Raw genomic sequence first — 19,042 nt, 5'->3', positions numbered from 1 at the left:
ATTGTAAATAAGCTTACTTTTGATTCCTGAATCTCAGTCACAGTTATAAAAATCCTTTTACTGAGCCCAATTTATTCTTAAATTGTCTCTTCTAGAATCAGAGATGTATGTCATCATACCATATTCTTCTCTTATCACACCTATCAGTGAGTGCATCAATTCCTTCACCATGTCCAACGTGAATTTAATCTAACTTGAAAGGTGTCAAGGACACTCATATTATCCTGAAAAACTAAAAACATTCTCTCTACAGTCTAGTTCATATAGGCTACTGGGGAGGATCTGTACTTTGCCTTTCAAGCCATGAGTGCTCCCATGCTTTTCAATCTCGTCCACCTCCATAAAATTTGCAATATGTTTAGCACCCGCTCTAATAAAGATAAGCTTCCATTAATTCATTAATAATGCTCACTGTCACAATAGATATTTAACATGATGTATTCCTCGGTTCTAGGAAAAGCTAAGTCATTTTCTCACTTCCTTCAAAACCAAACTGTTCAGTCGGATGTGAGATCATATGTTCGCCCCAAGAATATCTGGTAATTGTTTACTCTCTAGAGGGATATAACAGGCAAGGCATTAATTAATTAATTATCGACATTACTAAGCTTCCAAATGTCTACCTAAGCTGCAAGCTCAGTATAAACTTATGAATCTATGAATCCATCAAATTATTAGTTTAAACCGCATGTCTTTTTTTCAGACAGCTATAAGGACCAGTCACTGATTTTGGAGTAGAGCGTTCATACATTCACTCTTTTTATTGTTACTGAAATTGGTTTATCCACATTATAAAGTGTCATTAGACAGTAGTAAATATACACTATTCTTTTGATTAAATCCTCATATGTAGATCATTAATACTGCCAAGAATGCTATCCACTTGTATCTACTGATCTAATGCAACAAGACAATGGAATAACAGAAAAGAAGAAAAATATAGAAAGGCATTTGTTATACTCCATAAGTGATGCACATCATGATCCCATGACTTATTATTATTTAAGATGCTAGTCCTTTCTGCAGTTGCCTTTTATAATGTTACAGTGACTGAGCGACCAAATGTTTCTCATTTGAGTACAATTATTTCCAACATTGCTTTTAAGAAAGAAATTGGCTTGTTATTACATGCTAACAATAGCAGTAGGCAGTACAGGACACAGGAGCGATCGTAGTCAAGACTGATAATTCAGAGTTGTTTATATCTCTGACAACTGTCAGGCCAGGGATTTTAACTTCAGTGATTTAGAGATATAACTAAAAAGCAAGAAGCTGTAGGAAAGGCATACCTGTTCCCTTTTGGTAACAGAGGACCTGCATCTTGCTCTAACACTTTTTATAGAAGCAAAATTATCTCTGATATAAGAAGGGCTTTGCAATGTGCCATAACATACGTAGAATAACCTGTAATGTCTATTGATGTTCTGGCTTTGGCATTTGAAAATTGTCATGTTTTTTGGTATTGACCTTCAGTCCTTCATGTGTTTCAGACACGTCACTCGCATTTAAAATGTGTTTTTATTTAGTTTCATAGATTTGAGGTAGCTGCCCTTCTAGACCACTTTAAGCCTAGCCAATTTCCCTTTCAAAGGTGAGATTTAATCTCTGTACATTGTTTCTGTGAGGTAAACACCTTAACCATTATACCAACCCCATTTAACTTTAAATAATACTCTGTTAATTTATTAGCTGTTATCCCAGTCTTTTTATTCTCTCCTTGTGCGTGACAGATCTTCGATTATGTTTACAACACTTTGTCTATCTTTACTGTTTCTTCAGGGAATGAGATGACATGTAGCTTTACTTCACATGCCATGACTGCCAGACTTCACCACTATGGTTACTGTAATCCAGTTGGCTATACCAGGCACTCAGCATGCAAGAGGTACTTGACAGTGATCATGCATGTCTATTAAATGGGGGGAGTCCACGGCTGCTCATTTTCTGTGTAATGCTACCTAATTTTTGTGAGATATGCTAATCAGATGACATTCATGACCTTTTCTTTGAAGTACTGTAGTAATCTGGAAGTACAGAAGCTACAAGAGTTACTGCTTTGCTTGCTGCAGGATATCCTTGGCATCACGGCTCGAACTATACTGCCTGCCTGTAAGAACTCTGAAATTCCATTCTGGACTGAAAATAATAAAGGGACAGTATATCTTTTGCCAAAAGCAGATAGTTTTTTTTGTACATTTTAGAAGATCAGGGGAAAAATCTATATATTTCCTTGTTAAATTTTCAATTTCCTATGCAGTTCTTTTACTGTCTGCATATTTTACTCATGAAGAAAATGCTGAAACGTGCCGTTTGCAAATAAACAATTTTCTTATTCAACTCTGAATGCCTGTGGCTATTTTATTTATTAGCTTAAGGGTTACGCATTTTAACTTCTCAGAAAACTTTGTATTGTCAATCCCTGGAAGGGTGAATAATCAGAGGTAATTGGTACAGTTAGAATATTTAAATATTGCCTTATTTAAGGATAAATAGTAAGGTGTGCTTTAATTGTATTAGTTTGATTAACTAGTGCTAGTTTGTCTCAAATCTTGGGAAGGAGAGAGGGGTAGACAGTCATGATTTACTCCTATTCTATAACATATTTTGTGTGTATGTGCCAAATAATTCAGGTTGTAATTACTGCTAGTAAGATTGAACTGGAAAGCACCAAGCTCAGTATGAAGTGGTTAAAATCTTAGGGAGCCAGTGATTATAACTTCTACCTGTAGCTGTGCAACAGGGAACTTATCTGGGTTTGATAGGTATCGACTATTAAACAAAGCAGTGCTGTACATTCAGTTTATCACCTTAAGACCGCTCACATATTAAAACTACCAGTGTCAGGAGTAAAACACCATACCACTGAGTATGATGCACATCAAATTCTGACTGCAGCAGTATTGTAGTCAGAACTTCTAGCCACTGCCCATTACAGGTCTGCTTCATATAACTGAAGACTCAAATCCACGAACCTCCATTCATCAAGCCGACAAGAGTGAATATTCACTTAAGCGAACATTCACATTAGCAAATGTCTAAAACAGGGAATAGAATTAGTTGGCCAACATCAGAAAATTTTCCCTTTTCCCCACTGTAGTGCGATCTTGGAGTTGGAATATATAGGTGGGGGGTGTCAGGGGCACAACATCCCCTACCTTGGTGGGTTTGACATACAGCGGCATGTGTGACATTTGCAACCTATCCCAAGTAATCCCATTCCCTGTTTTAGAAATTCACTGATGTGAACATTCCCTTAAGTAAATGTTCTCTCTTGTTAGCTCAACAGCAGAGGTTTGCGAAGTTGAACTTTTGATTATATGAAACAGACAGACTCGCACATCACACATTAACCAGTGGCAGCAGGTAGGATTATATATATGTTTATAACATCACTCATATCCAACTTTTATATTTCTGCATTTCATCCCGTTTGACATTTATACATCACAGCACACAGATGTGATTAGTCTTGCATCTATGACATACAGTGTTAAATAACTTTAGCCAAAGATGTGCTTTGGAAGGTTGATCCACATTGTACAGTTGTCTTTCCAGTGCTATGCTTTTTCCTGGATATCTGATGGGGCTGTAAGTACTAAGTAGCTCCAGATCTACAGCTATCTGCTGTTTTCCTAAAAATATATATGTCTATCATAGCAAAGCAATAAAGGATCATACTGTGTGGAATGCCACATCAAGAATAGGTGCAGACTTTACTGGGGATGTACAACAGTCCCTGTTCTGAGTCACTTAGACACCTAAAGTACACTTTCAGTTGTGCAAACCCATACTTAACAATGATGAATGCCATCCTTTATTCTCAGTTGTGCATCTCCTTATTGAGTGACATTGGCCAGTGGTCAGGACTTAGCACAATATAAAATATTATCCACCAGCCATCCACAAGTAATTTTCACAATTTGAAATAAATTTAAGAGTGAAAAAAAATCCCAGATTTGTGCATCATTGTTTCCACTGCAGTACTTAGTGAATATATATTTTGCTGCATACTACAGGCATAATTGAACATCAGTTTCCATGATAGGAAATACATGTTTGGGAATATTATGTTACAGCAACTGAAATGGCAACATGAGTAAGGTCCAGGAATCTAATGTTGTAATTATGCCTTATAGTATGACCATCATATTGAGGCCATGTATGACGGATGTGCTTTCAGTCATTTTTAAAGGCACATGGATCTGGTTGGAAGTAAACCATATCAGGTATGCCAAGAAATATCCTGCTGTAAAATGTCTATAATGTCCTTTATTGCCAGGTGGAAGTTACCAGAGAGTTGACAAGATGCTTGCTGGTACGATAATCATATCTACATTAGGATCATCTGTTCCCTGCACAAGTCACACAGTTTGAGTCATGGTGTCCATCATGACATTCCTTCAAAATAAAACTAAAACCAGATTCTTTATACCAAAGGTACCATTAGAAATTTCTTTAAGTTCAACTACCAACTCCTAAGTGATACTTTGCCAACCTTCCAATTCCCAAACAAACCCAGTTAACTCCACTGAATATACAGAAATATACATCACCACATTACACCAGCATGTGAATAGCTGATGAGATGCAGTTGTACCCTATAGAGACAAATGCAGGGCAAACTCCAGAAACACACCCACATGGTGGAACCATAATATTGGTAAGCTTTATGATAAAAGGAAAATAATTCTGGCCAGAACTAAGAACAGCAATTTCCAGAATGTTACAGCCCATGTCACTGAAATAAACAAACAACTCAGAACTTAAGTAAAATCCACCAAAGCTAGGTTTCAGGCTAACATAGCTATCGAAGCCAAAGCCAATCACAAGGTACGTTTTCAGTCATGCTTGTAATCACAAAAGGACAAAGCAGCAAAGCTCTGAACTGATTGTGAATGATGTTACCTGCACTGAGGCTGAAGATACAGCAAACCTACTGGCTGATAAATTTAGCTCTAACTTTACCACTCTCTCCCCTCCTTCTGTCCCTCAAGATATACCTGTCACTAGCTCTCTCCAGCTATCACATGAAATCAAGTCCTAAAAGTGCTAAAATACTGCATTGATGGGTCCTGACAATATCACTGGATGCATCTTAAATAATGTGAAGCACAATTTAACCACACCCATGGGCGCCGGAACCATAGAGCAAGGGGGAAGGGGTGCCCCCCACTTTTGGATCCGACTTACATTTACAAACTCCGAGATCGCACAACAGTCAAAAAAAGGGAAAATTTCCTGATCCCCACTGTAGTGCGATCTCCATTCAGCTACATCAATAAATGCACAGCGGGCTAATGTTCAAACACCTGGAGACAGCTTTTGACATGTTGTCTGAGTGTGTCTTCCATATGTTGGCTTGTAACTCATCTTTGACAGCCTCATTGATTAGTCAGTACACTGATGATAAAATGTGGTCCAGCTATACCAAATACATCTTCTACCATAAGTAGAACCAGTGTGAGCTGTTTACTTCACAGTTTATCATTTCAGATCCTGACTGGTGCCGCTAGCAAGGAAATATGTTCTTACAGGTCAGATACCCTATTATTTGCTGTATCTAAGCACTTTTAGCAGCAGTTGCAGAGGATATTAAACACACTAGGATTATGCTGCTCCAGTATGAAGTATTGGTGCTAGCAAGTGTCTTATCTGTACCCCTCTCCCACACACACTCACATACACACATTTGGGAAGGATGCAGCAGAGCATAAAAATAAGTGCCCTGACATTTTGACACCTTGGTTTATGCTACAGTGACTTTATCAAGTAGTTGTGCATTGTTTAAGTTTCCAGCCATCTTTTCCACTCACTTTTCAATTTAGATAGCATGTGTTTGACCTGGAATAACAAACAAATTAAAATAAACTTTATTTTGAAATAAACCATTTTTAATTTGCGAAGGATAATGATGAACAAAGCAGGCAAGCAAACAGTAGTTAAAAGAAATATGCATTATCTCCTCATGAAAAGTAATGCTTCACATTATAATCGAAAACCTGCCAAATGACCAGATATATTAAATGTGCTTATGCACACCTTGAATGATTTGTAATATGTTTTGCTGTCTTAAAATAGTCACCATCGTAACATACTCTCTAAATATCAAGGATGGTCATTGCAATATTTTTTTTAATTTGTGTTGCTGTCTTTCTGGTTGTAGAATGAGTTTCTTAAGTTTATTTTTTTTAAATACAATCCTTACATGAATTGAAGTTAAATCGGATTTGGATCCGATAGCTCGCACTGTTGTGCTCTGGCTCTGCTGCTGGCTTCCTCAACTAACTTCCACTTGTGTGGGGGAGGTTCAACTTCAAATTCTGGGGACTGGGCTATACTGTACTAAGCAGGTGGACTGGTCTGCCCCCCCCACCTGACTAACTTAATAGTTCAGTCTAGTCAGGGTTCAGTGGCAAATCACAGGTGTAAAAATGCCAGTTAAAGCCGTTGTGTTCTTTCTCTGACCTTACGGGCTCCTGTGCTTTTTCTATGCTTGCTATATAATCCAGACTTCCTTCTCTCCTCAATCAATCGAGAGTAAGTGAATTGAAGTTTGTTGCTTCTTTCTTTTCAAGAAGAGTAAAAGAGTTTGAAGTGAATTGAAGTCCATTGCTGTCAGAGCCATGGTGGTGGTATGTTAAATATATTACTGTCTTATTGTAGCCTCTGCAGCCAGCATTTTATCAATTTTATCTTCTGTTTTTTGTTTGGACTATGGTAACTGTGGGAGAAAGGCACTGGGTGAGGGTTTTGGGTATAATCAAAGGCAGTGAAGCGGTTGGTGGGGAAAGGAAACTTTTTCATTTCAGTGCTTGTCATATATAAAAAAGTACTGAAGGGGTTGTTGGGGTTGGGGAAAATTTTTAATTTTTGTGCTTGTGCATACATGGCCAAAGTACGTAAGGGATTCTTGGAGGAAAGGATTCATTTTGATGTAATTTTGTTTTTACTTATACTGAAAAAGTCATTGGGGAAAATGATTTATTTTGTTCTTGTGCATACATGGAAAAGTAATTAAGGGAACGTTGGAGGAAATGATTCATTTTGATGTAATGTGGTGGTGCTTGTGCATACATGGACAGACTACTGAGAGGGTTGTTAGGGGAAATATTTCAGTTTTGGTGCTTGTGCATACATGGACAAACCTGACTGAAGGGGCCATTGGAGAAAATGTTTCATTTTATTGCTTGTGCTTATATCAACAAAGTAATGAAGGGTTCATTGGGAAAAATATTTAATTTTTGTGCATGTGCATACATGGAGAAAGTATACAAGGGATCGTTGGGGAAATGATTCATTTTGATGTCATTTGGTAGTGCTAGTACATAAATGCACAGACTTCTTGAGAGGGCTGTTAGGGGAAATGTTTCATTTTTGGTGCTTGTACATACATGGACAAAGTATGTAAGCTAAGGGATCCTTGGGGAAAATGATTCGTTTTGATGTAATTTTTTGCTTATTATGCATACAAACAGACTACTGAAAAAGTCGTTGGAGAAAATGTTTTATTTTTATGCTTGTGCATACATGGAAAAGTGAGTCATGTTGATGTCATTTGCTCCTTACATGCATACATGGACAGACTATTGAACAAGTCATTCAGGAAAATGTTTTATTTGGGTGTTTTTACATACATGGACAAACTGCTTAAGGGAACCTTGGGGAAATGATTCATTTTGATGTCATTTGCTTTTTATGCATACATGGACAGACTACTGAGGGGGTGGTCATTAGGGGAACTGTTTCATTTTGGTAGGTGTGCATACATAGGAAACTACTGAAGCAGTCTTTGGGGAGATTTAACCTCCACAGCACATTATAGTTTTCATTTATTAGTTATTTCTTGAGTGTTTATGGTACTACTACATGAGTTTATAGATTCATGCTCAACCCTTTACTATTTGGAATCTATTTCTCAGAAGTCTAGGCAAAAGGAAAATGGCCTGTGGGAACATGGGTATAACATGGTAAGCCTGGTAAGGGCCTTATGGCCATTAGCACAGTAACCTCCCACAAATCTTTGAACCCTTGCTCCAATAACTTTGGATATTAATTGCAGCTTGCCAATTCTTGGTTTGGGGGCCTTTCCGTAAGAATGTGGTATGAAAAGAGAGCAGTGTATTATAATATGTTAGTAGTTATGCAAAGTTTTTCTGTGTTGTGCACTTCTGACTGTATTTTGTTGAACATTTCAGGGTTAGTGAACATAGTTCCAAGGAATCCAAGTTGGAAACTTCTGTCAAAAGCCTTATTGTGTTTTTACCCGATTGGCCTGAGAGATTAACTGTGTAAACATCTTTTATCCTGCAGTGATAAGAATTGCATTTGCGCATTGTGCAAAGTCAGTTCCCCATGCCTTGTGTGAGTGTATGAATATATATATATATATATATAAACAACTTCCGGTACCTATGATCACACTCCTAACAACACTGTTTAATCTCAGCCTCCATAGAGGTTTGTGCCAAGTGAATGGAAAACAGCTACAGTCATGCACCTGCATAAGGGAGGGCCTTCCACAGACCTAGGCAAGTACAGACCCATACATTTGACTAGCCTCATATGCAAAGCCATGGAGAGACTTTTCATGCAATGAATCAATCAGAACACAAAGAACCTCCAAACAGTAGACCCATCTTAGTTTGGATTTGTCAAATCATGCTTACTCAACCTGGTGGATTTTTTGCAAATGGTCACCAATGCCATGAATAAAAGCAAAATGGTACACTCTGCATACCTCCACCTGGACACATTGTTTGACACAATCCCCCATTCAGGCATAGTAGGAAAGCTAATTAAACTAGGAATAAACTCCTGTATCACCCACTGGGCTGCCAACTGGCTCACATATAAGATGCAGATAATCAAAATAGGGGAAGTTACCTCCACAAAGAGACCAGTCAGCAGTGGTCCCCAAAGGTTCTGTGCCACCACCTCTCCTGTTTGGCATTTACTTTTCTGAAGTAAAAGCCAATACCAAAAGGCTTTGGCTGACTAAGTTTGCAGATGACTACAAGCTAGAAGTAGTCATTAAATCCCCACATGACTTAGTCATCCTGCAGAAAGATTTATATCAAATAAATAAATGGTGCCAAAGTAATGGACTTAAAGTAAATGCCAGTACATTATTGTACCTTTGGGAAAGCATCTACCCCATGGAACTTCCACATTGAAATATACCCCTAAGAGTTGATCAAGTTGTTTGTAATTTGGGAACTTAATGTGGACAGTGACCTAACTTTTGTCCAACATGTGTATATTGTAAGAAAGTAAGACATTGCTTCTATATTGCACAGCTTATAAACAAAAGGATAGTGTCTTGTTCTAGTAAAGTTATTGTATCCCTTTACTCAGCCCTCATTAGGCCAATCATTGAATATAAGGTCCCCTTTGGCATGTACATGTCCAGACATCTGCAAGCTACCTTACTAAAAGAATACAAGGTCTAAATATCATGTCCTACATGGACTGACTCAAAACCCTGTCACTATACTCAGTATCCTATAGACATCTAAGAAAGGACCTGTGTCTGGCAGGCAAGGAATCCTACAACCCATTACTGATTGATTTACTGCACATCAGCAAGCCAAATTACATCAGAAATACTCTGTGTATGGATCTAAACCTCTTCTGCAACATCAACAGAATGGTTTGGAGGGACAGGTATTATGTCACAGAGGATACCACTGCTGTGGAAAAGACTCCCCATCCACGTAAAACTAAGATCAGCCCTGTTCATTTTCAACTTAGATCTATGGATGGGAAAAAGAAAACGTACACCAGGACTGGCCCCTGTACTTCTAAATGAACAAGGCAGAGCCTAAATGCTTTATCCCATGCATGGATCCCCTCAAATTATCTATGGTATGATCCCAGTTGCTCTCATTTGGGGTAATATATAATTATCCACCATAGGTGGGGTAAGGTCAATCTATAGCCAGATGAGATTTTGGAGGGGAATTGGCTAAGCTTAAAATGCCTCAGAAGGGCATATAGCTTAGTACTTACCTATGACCCTATATATAGGTAAGTCTGCTGTAACCTAGTTCTCAGGAATGCAGAAAATAGTTACCTGTTCAATTATGGAACTGATGTCTGCAACGCACAGTAGCACTCCTACTTATGGTTATTGCATTAACATTGTAGTATGCATGCTTACAGTTATGGCTAGATTTACAATGATATCCCTAATTCAGTTTGCAGTTTATCAGTTTTCTTCAATAGCTTATACTTCCATGGATTGTGTTCCATGATTTAAACATTATTATGTTGCACCAGATATACATTGACTTGCATTTTGCTTGTACAGTTGCTTACCCATGTATGGACCAATTCACATTATCCATATCTGTATGTGGATTATGTTACTGTTTAGTATGGTGGCTTGCTTGTGTATCACTGGCCATAAACATTATACTCTGGTATTAAAGAGCTTTTCTATTTACCTGCTGTGTCTGCTGATATTTTATTTAATTTTAAAATGCACATTTACAGGACTCAAGTCATCCTAAAGATGAAAGCAACATTATAATGGATTTGCAGTACTAACCTTTTCAGGTTATTATCCATGCTGTTACCCCCTTCCATGTTTACCAATGTCAATACTAACAGCAATGCTGTAAAGTCCATAGTCTTGAACAACTACTTCTGTATCTTAATTTAGATCATCAGTATGCTCATTTTGTCAGTCTATAAATTACACTCAAGTATTTCATAAAGTTGTTTTGCACAGTGGTGCAGTGGTTAGTGTTGTCACCTCACAGCAGGAGGTTCTCCAGTTTGATTCTCTGCTAGGGTGCCTTCTATGTGGAGTCTGCATGTCCTCCTGTCTTTGTGGGGTTTTCCGCTGGGTGCTCCAGTTTCCTCTCACATTCCCAAGATACGCTGCAAGTGGATTGGACACTCTAAACTGTGTGTGTGTGTGTGTGTGTGTGTGTGTGTGTGTGTGTGTGTGTGTGTGTGTGTGTGTGGGTGTGTCTGGGTGTGTCTCTTCTGAGGAAGGTGGCGCACTGGGCTGGCAACTTCACATCATAAAACTCTACTGCCACTCATTCCGTTGACCAATGATCTGCTGCATAAAGGGAGCAGCCGAAAGGTGTAGTAGTATTTCATAAAATGCTTGACTACATCCTCAAATTGCAAGAGCTTATTGAAAGGTTTGATAACTTCATATTACAGACAAAACAAGCAAAAAGATGAATGCAATATGTAAAGGTGAGAAATAAAAATGAATAGGTTAAGAATGATCTTTAAAAGAGTTGAAGACTGAACATCTCGTAACACTGCTTCCCCCAAAAACAATGTGTTTTTCAACAATGTTTAACATCTTAACATTTCTGACAGTGTACACATTATGAAACTAAAACAAATATTTTGAAAACAGATTCAACATAATAATAATTTAATGTCAAAATCTACAACCCTTCTAAAAGCAAATTTGAAGGAAACAGATTTATGAACATGCTTCATCTACCATTTTTTTGATCTTCATGTCCTGGTGTGCTGTAGTCAGATGACAAACTCGTAGACTGTTGTACTGAATGATTCAAGGTTTTTGTATTACACAACATCATTTGTGTTGGTTGGCTTTGTATTTGGAGATGGGTAGAGTGAGTTTATCAACGATTCCTCTTCAGAAAGTGGACAATGATGACCCAAAGATGCAAAACCTGTAAAGGAATGCCAACATTTTTTTCACTATTATGTTGCACTATAAATAATAACAGCAAACACATGCAACATGGGATTTCAAAGGTGTATTAATGATTGTTTGAACAAGCATTTTGGGTTGCACTGCAAAGTGGTAATCAAATTACTCATGATTGATTTTTACGTGCAATAAGTGCTGTGATCAGCTAAGATCAGGACAACAACTGGTCTTTGTGGGAAGTTCAATAAATTATTCACCATTCACCCCCTAGTAGTAAATGTAAACATATCAAAAAATAAAGTTTAGGAAAGGTTAAAAATGTGCAAAATACAACTGGTGCCCTAATGTAGACAAACAACTGGTGTATATATACATAAACTAAAATCTTACATATGATAAAGGTAGAAGTATTGTGCATGGAAAAATGGGTAAAGAGACTTGAGCAAGTTCTCATACCAATTCAATCAGGCAATCAACCATATTAGTCAGATAATGAGACATCAATTATCTGCTCTGTATTGTACAAAAAGTGGTTGTCTATTCAGAGAGTACCGCAAAATCAGTTCCTCAGTCAGAAGTTCAACACGGAGTAAATCAGAGGCTTTACAAGAAGGTGTAAGACTTGTGGAGCTAAACAGCCTACTCAGAGCTAATTATGGATGTGGTCTGAGACAAAAAAAAAACTACTTTTTGTGGTTGTAGAAGCTGAATGGATAACCTGGCAGGGCCTACTGCTCTATTCACCAGAGAAACAGCCTCTGGGTAGAAAGGCTGTTATACATATATGTGTGTCTGTGTGTATATATGGAACCCAGACAATTGTGCAAATTTAACTTTCACCGAAAGTCAAATTCGCGCTCACACATACCCGAAGTTGCTGTTCATCGAAGCAGCAATTTCGGGTATGTGTGAGTGGTGTGCCAGTCACACTGCGGTGCATGTAAGGGAATATTCCTATACTCCACTGTAGTGCGACCTTGGAGTGAGAATATTTAAGTAGGGGGGTGTGGGGGGCACCTGCAAAAACATTTAATTAGTGTTTTTTTTTTTTTTTTGTTTTTTACAGTTTAACAGAAACACTTTTTTGATTAAAGCACTTTTGTTAAACTGTGATCGGTATATATGGATTCACACAGTTGCTTTTTCGAGCAAGTGTCCTAGATTCATATATATATATATATATATATATATATATATATATATATATATATATATGTACATACACACATACATACACTTGTAACAAATACATACAGAAATTTACAAATACATACAGAAATTTACACACACACACACACACACACACACACACACACACACACACACACACACACACACACACATTATTCGTGAGAGTTAGGTCATCCCCTACCTTTTTTTCTATAGTGGCCTAGAAGTTCATTCTATGCACCTATTTACAATTTGAGACTTTAGACTGAGGTCCCATCTGCATGAGTTGTGGGAGCTCAAGTGGATGTAAAAGATCCTATGACACTTATCAAAAACAGGGTTCTTAAACTCATAAAAACAAACATCAAATCATAAACGTACTTTGCATCTCAATATCTCCGAAAATAAAAGACTAAAAATGAGAAAATTAAAATACAATGAATAAACAATTAGCTCAACTCAGTTTTTTTTTCCTTATTCTTCACTTAATCTCCAGTTTTTTCGACCGTAATGAATTCTTCTTACAATCTCCACTGCATTCCATATTTAATAACAATTCCTTAATCCTTGGTTGCCAAAGCTGGAAGACTATTGCTATACATAATTCATCAATTTGATCTTAGAAATTCACATAACATCCTCTATAATATCCAAAAAGTGGAGGAGCAGTTGGCCAAGATGCAAAAAGTTTGACAGCATATTTTCTTAGCTCTGTGATCAAAAAGATATTTCTGACAGAAAATTTGAAAATGTCAAAAAACAGATTTTCTAGGCTTATTATTTTTGCTGAGTTACTTCTGCTAATATCACTGGAAGTCTACACTGAAACATTTTGGCTTTAATCATTGTTTTTTTCTGTCAAAAAATAAGAAACAAAGAGCATCAATGTCTACTTAAAAAAACGAGCTTCTCAAAGAATACCTTGCAGGACCAGACAATGAAAAAGGAACTGCAGTCTTTATTAACTACCATGCAGGACTTATCTATGAAATTTGACAAAATGGACACTAAATTAGACACTTTTAAAAAAAAAAGTACAAAGCAAATAGAACAAGTACAAGAACTAGCAATACAACAGAAGTCTCAAATAGCTGATATGGAAGAGTCACTGAATGATGTGGAGGGTAGATTTACAGAACAAGAACTCCAACTTGATTTTCGCACTAAGCAAAATACTTCATTACTAAATAAAATAGATTACCTAGGGAATTGGTCCAGAGGAAATAACCTGCATAACTATTAGGGTTACCACCTGTCCCACTTTACGAGGGACAGTCCCTCTTTGGGCAGTTGTATCCTGCAAAAAAATTGAAAAAATGGCAAATGTCCTGAGATTTTTAGGACAAACTTAACTATATTTCATATAACAGTTGCATAAAACAGTTATTCTGTATCCGAAACACCTAAATGTTATAAAAAACAGAATAAACAACTAAAATGCTACAAGATTAAGCTTTTATTTAGGCAAAAAAGTGAAGTTCTGTCCTTTGTACTGGCCATGGGTATGTTTCGCACTGCAAAATGTAACATTTGACCCAAAAATTTCCCACTTTGGGCATTTGAAAAGGTGGCAACCCTAATAACTATGGGCTACCAGAAAGGACAGAAGGAGATAACATTGTGAATTTCCTTACTAGCTGGTTACCAGATGTCTTAAATCTGCCAGAATATCTTCCATATTGGATAGAAAGAGCCCATAGAGCTTTAAAGGTTCCTTCATCATCCAATAAAATAAAGAAGAACCCAAGCCTATAATAAGTCATTTTTTTCATCACACGACAAAAAACTTATCTTGAAAACAGCATGGTCAAATTCACCAGTTAAGTACAAGGACAACATAATTAGATTTTATAATGACTATTCAGCAGAAGTAAAATTTAGAGAAAAGAATGCTTGCCTTTGATAAAGAAGCTGAAAAAAAGACAGCATAAACTACACTTGCTGTTTCCCACAAGAATAAAAATCTTCTTGACTGAAGGTCCTAAAACTTTTGTCACATTAGAAGCAGCCGTGTCTTATTTATCAACTAACAAGACCTTGGATAAATTGGAAGAAACGGACTGGACTAGCTTTTCATTGAAACATCAAGCAGAAAAAAGTGAATGGAGTAAAACTAATAAGTAAATAAAACCTAAGACAAATAAAAGACAGATTTCATTTTTTATACTTGCGTTGTTAGTTAAACAAATCTTGATTAAATGGACCTATTACATAGTAAAATGTGTAATCTGTGAAACAACAAACAAATATAAGGCAAACAGCATGCTTTCTAATCAAAGGAATCAGTTTAAAGAAGACAAGGTAAAACATTTATTTCTGATACAAATATCTATGGTTCTGATGTCATAATTCTTGAATAATACTTAGCCAAACTTAATATATTGAATTTATCTTTTATCAGTAATACTGAGCTATAGACAGTTTCAACACTGACATTTATTTCTGTTTGCAATAAGAACACAGAAAAGGGAAACAAAACTTAGCTAATGCCTTTATATACTGTTGTATGTGCTTTGATATGTTGCAGATGTTAAGAAATTACAATTTTCATACTAGCAAGAAAATAGTATTAACTAAACTTTTTAACACTGTATCACTAAGTAAAGGCAAGCAGAATTATAAGTTTATACACTGAATAATGTGTTATCAGTAAAGAAAGTAGCAATGAAGACCTTTAGTTTCTCATCTGAATGGTTTTATTTAAACTACATTAAAAATGCCAAATGCTGACAAGAAAATGAAGAGATGACTTTAAAAGTTATTTTAGTTGTTTTATATTACCAAATATACTATTTTGATTAAAAAAGAGTTATTTACTTCACTTGGGTGCTGTTTGGGTGATAGGAAAACTTACAAACATTTAAATGTTCGTAACCCATTTAAATGCTCTAAAAGCTTCACTTATGTGATTTTTGGCTTCCCGCCAAGATCGTGAGCTGGGGGGGCGGGGCTTGTTATTTGATTCCCTGAATAGAATACATCCAGTTAAATCCATTAGAAAGGCTTTGAATCCTCTGTGAATGTATGAACAGCTCAAAATGAAAGTGAACAGTTCAGGTGTGATATAAGCAAGTGAGCTGTTTAAGCTGTCAAGGTTTTTAAAGTGACAGGCACACTATTTTAGCAACAAATAAATAGTACTGAAATAAGTTTAAACTAATGTGAAGAATACATGAAAATATTGACTGTACATAAAATAAAAATGCCTTTTTATGAATTGAGATGTTTCTCTGACAAAGAACATTAAACACAAACTATAAACAGAAGCAGTATACATGTTCAAAATGTAGCACATGTATTAAAAAAGATGAAAAATGTATATGTTATTACAATTATAGTACAACCTTTCCCGGACATCAGCAGCTTGTATGTAGATTAAAAGAATATAACTAAGCAGGCAGACATTTTAATTCACAGAGTTCTAAATTTTAATATGATAAATTATTAATACTTTGCAGTTAACATGTACAGTGCATATAAGTCTAATCATAGTTTCTATATGTAACAGCTCATCATTGTTTGTAAACTTAAAACAGTTAAGGATGGGGTTACTATCTCTTTATCTGTGCGCTGTGAATACTTAGTTTACAATGTCATACAGCCATCAAACAACAGTTAGCTATAATAAAGTCTCTAGCTTTCTTGTAACCTCATTATCACACATATATAGTAAACAGCCTCTCAATCAAAATAAAATATATTTATATGAAACACACTCTGTATGAAACCTAAGCAACCTCACTGAATTAAAGCAGTCGCAGACAGAGGCAACACTTCTCATTGTATGACAGAGGCTAAGGAAAAACACATTGAGTGTATTGAGAAATCAGCTTCTGCAATGCATCCAAGCTGATTATCAGTGAATGATACTAGAGAATACTGGCATAACATGACAACAATAGTTACATTGTCACACCTTTCCTTTGTCCTTTCAGTTATAACATTATATGCATATTGTAGAAACATCAAGAGGATTGTGAGTCACTGCCTGATATACTTTATGTAAAACATTCATTTTGGACTCTTATATACCTTTGTAACATCCCAATGAAATATATAATTTTCATGCACACTTACCATATGTTTCTCTGTACTGAAATGAAAAGCATTTTTGTTGCATCTATATGAATATATGAATTCATTAACAGCTTCAGTTAGTGTTATTAGGCATCGTGACTAATGTCAGTTATAACAACATATAGTAAGTGCTGGAAAATATGGTTATGAAGCATAAGTAACAAAATCATTAAGATATAACCTGTAAAAGTTGCAGACTCCAAATCTGACCTCAAAGCAGTGACAAGTGGAGTACCACAGGGTTCCGTCCTGGGACCACTCCTGTTTGGCATCTACTTCTCTGAAGTACAGGCTAACATAGAAGGCCTCTGGCTAACGAAGTTCGCAGATGACTGCAAACTAGGAGCCATAGTCAAGTCCCCAAATGATGTGGACATCCTACAGAAGGGCCTCACTGAGACAGATGCCTGGTGTCAGAGCCATGGCCTCAAGCTCAATGCCAAAAAGTGCAGTGTCATCCCCTTTGGTAAAAACTATGTACCCATGAACTACCACATAGGCAGCAATCTACTTAACACCGAATGCGTGATAAGAGACCTTGGGACCCAGGTGAACAGTAGTCTCTCCTTTGATAGTCACATCGCCACAGTAGTCAGGAAGTCCTTCTATGTGGCACACCTCATCATAAAAGGTTTCCCATCCAGGAGAAAAGAGGTCATTGTTCCCCTCTACTCATCACTCAGACCCGTTATAGAGTACAACGCTCCTTTTGGAATGTACCTTACAAGACATCTGCAGCAGCTGGAAAGGCCACAGAAGTACCTCACAAAGAGGATTGCTGGCCTCAAACAAATGCCCTACATTGACCGCCTCAAAAAACTCCAGCTTTACTCCATAGCATATTGCCTACTACTCCGAGGTGATCTCTGCCTAACATATAAAGCTATGTTATACCCAAAGCTATTGGACATGCTATACCTAAAGAAATCCCAATCCCTCTGAGCTACATACTCTAGAGACCTAAACCTTGTCACTACAATAAACAGGACATGCTGGAGGGATAGATTCCTGTCCAAGAGACTTCCTATTCTCTGGAACAAGCTACCCATCTATGTCAAGCAAAGTTCTTCATTAGCACTCTTCAAGAAAAATCTTGATGAGTGGATGGGAAATAGGAAATACACCTTGGGGATCACTTATGTGTCTCTGTTGGACAGTGGCATAGGAAAATAACTTTCTTGGGTGGTGTAAGCTATGGAACCTTGCTGGCTAGGCTTACGTAGGCCCTTGGGCTGATAGCCTAGTAACTACCTATGAATCTATGATTTATAGAGGTAAACTCATAATGCTGTTGAATAAGGTTGAAGATATTTTATGCCATGAACAAAATGTAACAAAGATAAAAGTTTATTTACATACAATGCCTAAAATTATTGTGCATTAAAACAGGACGTGTTGCAGCATAAGCCTGATAAAAAATATATAAAGGAGATGTAAGGCAAACATAAAATATTGTTAATATATTATTGTTATTATAATACAAATGGTGTCACATCAAAATGCAGAATTTTTCATCATAAGAAAATCTTATATATCTATCTTTATATGATGTATATAGTGTATATAGAGAAGCAAAGACTACCCCCTTCTTATATGACTATTTCCTATATAGTCCTGTTTTCAAAACTAAATAGTTGAAAGTTAAAATGCCAGGGAATTTAGGGGTGCTACTCGTGAATCATGGCACCCCATTATTTGGACTTCAAAACCAGTAACTCGATACAGTTGAGAGGTATGATGTAAACACAAACACAGACTATGTGTGTGTGTGTGTGTGTGTGTGTGTGTGTGTGTGTATATATATATATATATATATATATATATATATATATTTATTTTATTTATTTTATTTATTTGTAGTTGTTTTACCAGGATAGTCCATTGGGCCAATATGAACCCATTTTCAATGGAGTCCTGGGGAGAAAAGCTCCAGAAAGAAGGGTTACAATATGTGTTACAATGTTTACAATATTATGCAGTTTGAGCATCAAACAATATTAACAAATTATGCAGTGTGAGTGTGAGACAAAATTTACAAGTTATGCAATTTGAGCATCAAACTGGTGGTGAACATTACAGAAAATACATAAGTATACATTACATTATTTACAAGATTATGCAGTTAGAGGGTTATATATATATATA

At 36.6% G+C, this 19,042-nt stretch overlaps 1 protein-coding gene across 1 annotated transcript in view; it reads right to left on the bottom strand.

Annotated features, from left to right (window-relative positions):
* ANO3 (anoctamin 3) overlaps positions 1-19,042 on the bottom strand; it is a 3,574,693-nt gene that overhangs the window by 3,064,658 nt on the left and 490,993 nt on the right. Inside the window, exon 2 of the mRNA XM_044059352.1 lies at positions 11,474-11,669. Within this exon, the coding sequence (XP_043915287.1) occupies positions 11,474-11,573 (100 nt within the window). The 5' untranslated portion in view covers positions 11,574-11,669. The remainder of the gene's footprint in view (positions 1-11,473; positions 11,670-19,042) is intronic.

This window comes from Protopterus annectens, chromosome 17.part0, assembly GCF_019279795.1.
Source record: "Protopterus annectens isolate FY-2018-M chromosome 17.part0, PAN1.0, whole genome shotgun sequence".
NCBI lineage: Eukaryota > Metazoa > Chordata > Ceratodontiformes > Protopteridae > Protopterus > Protopterus annectens.
Note: the sequence above shows the minus strand (reverse complement) of the source record. Positions and strands in the feature narration are given on the sequence as shown.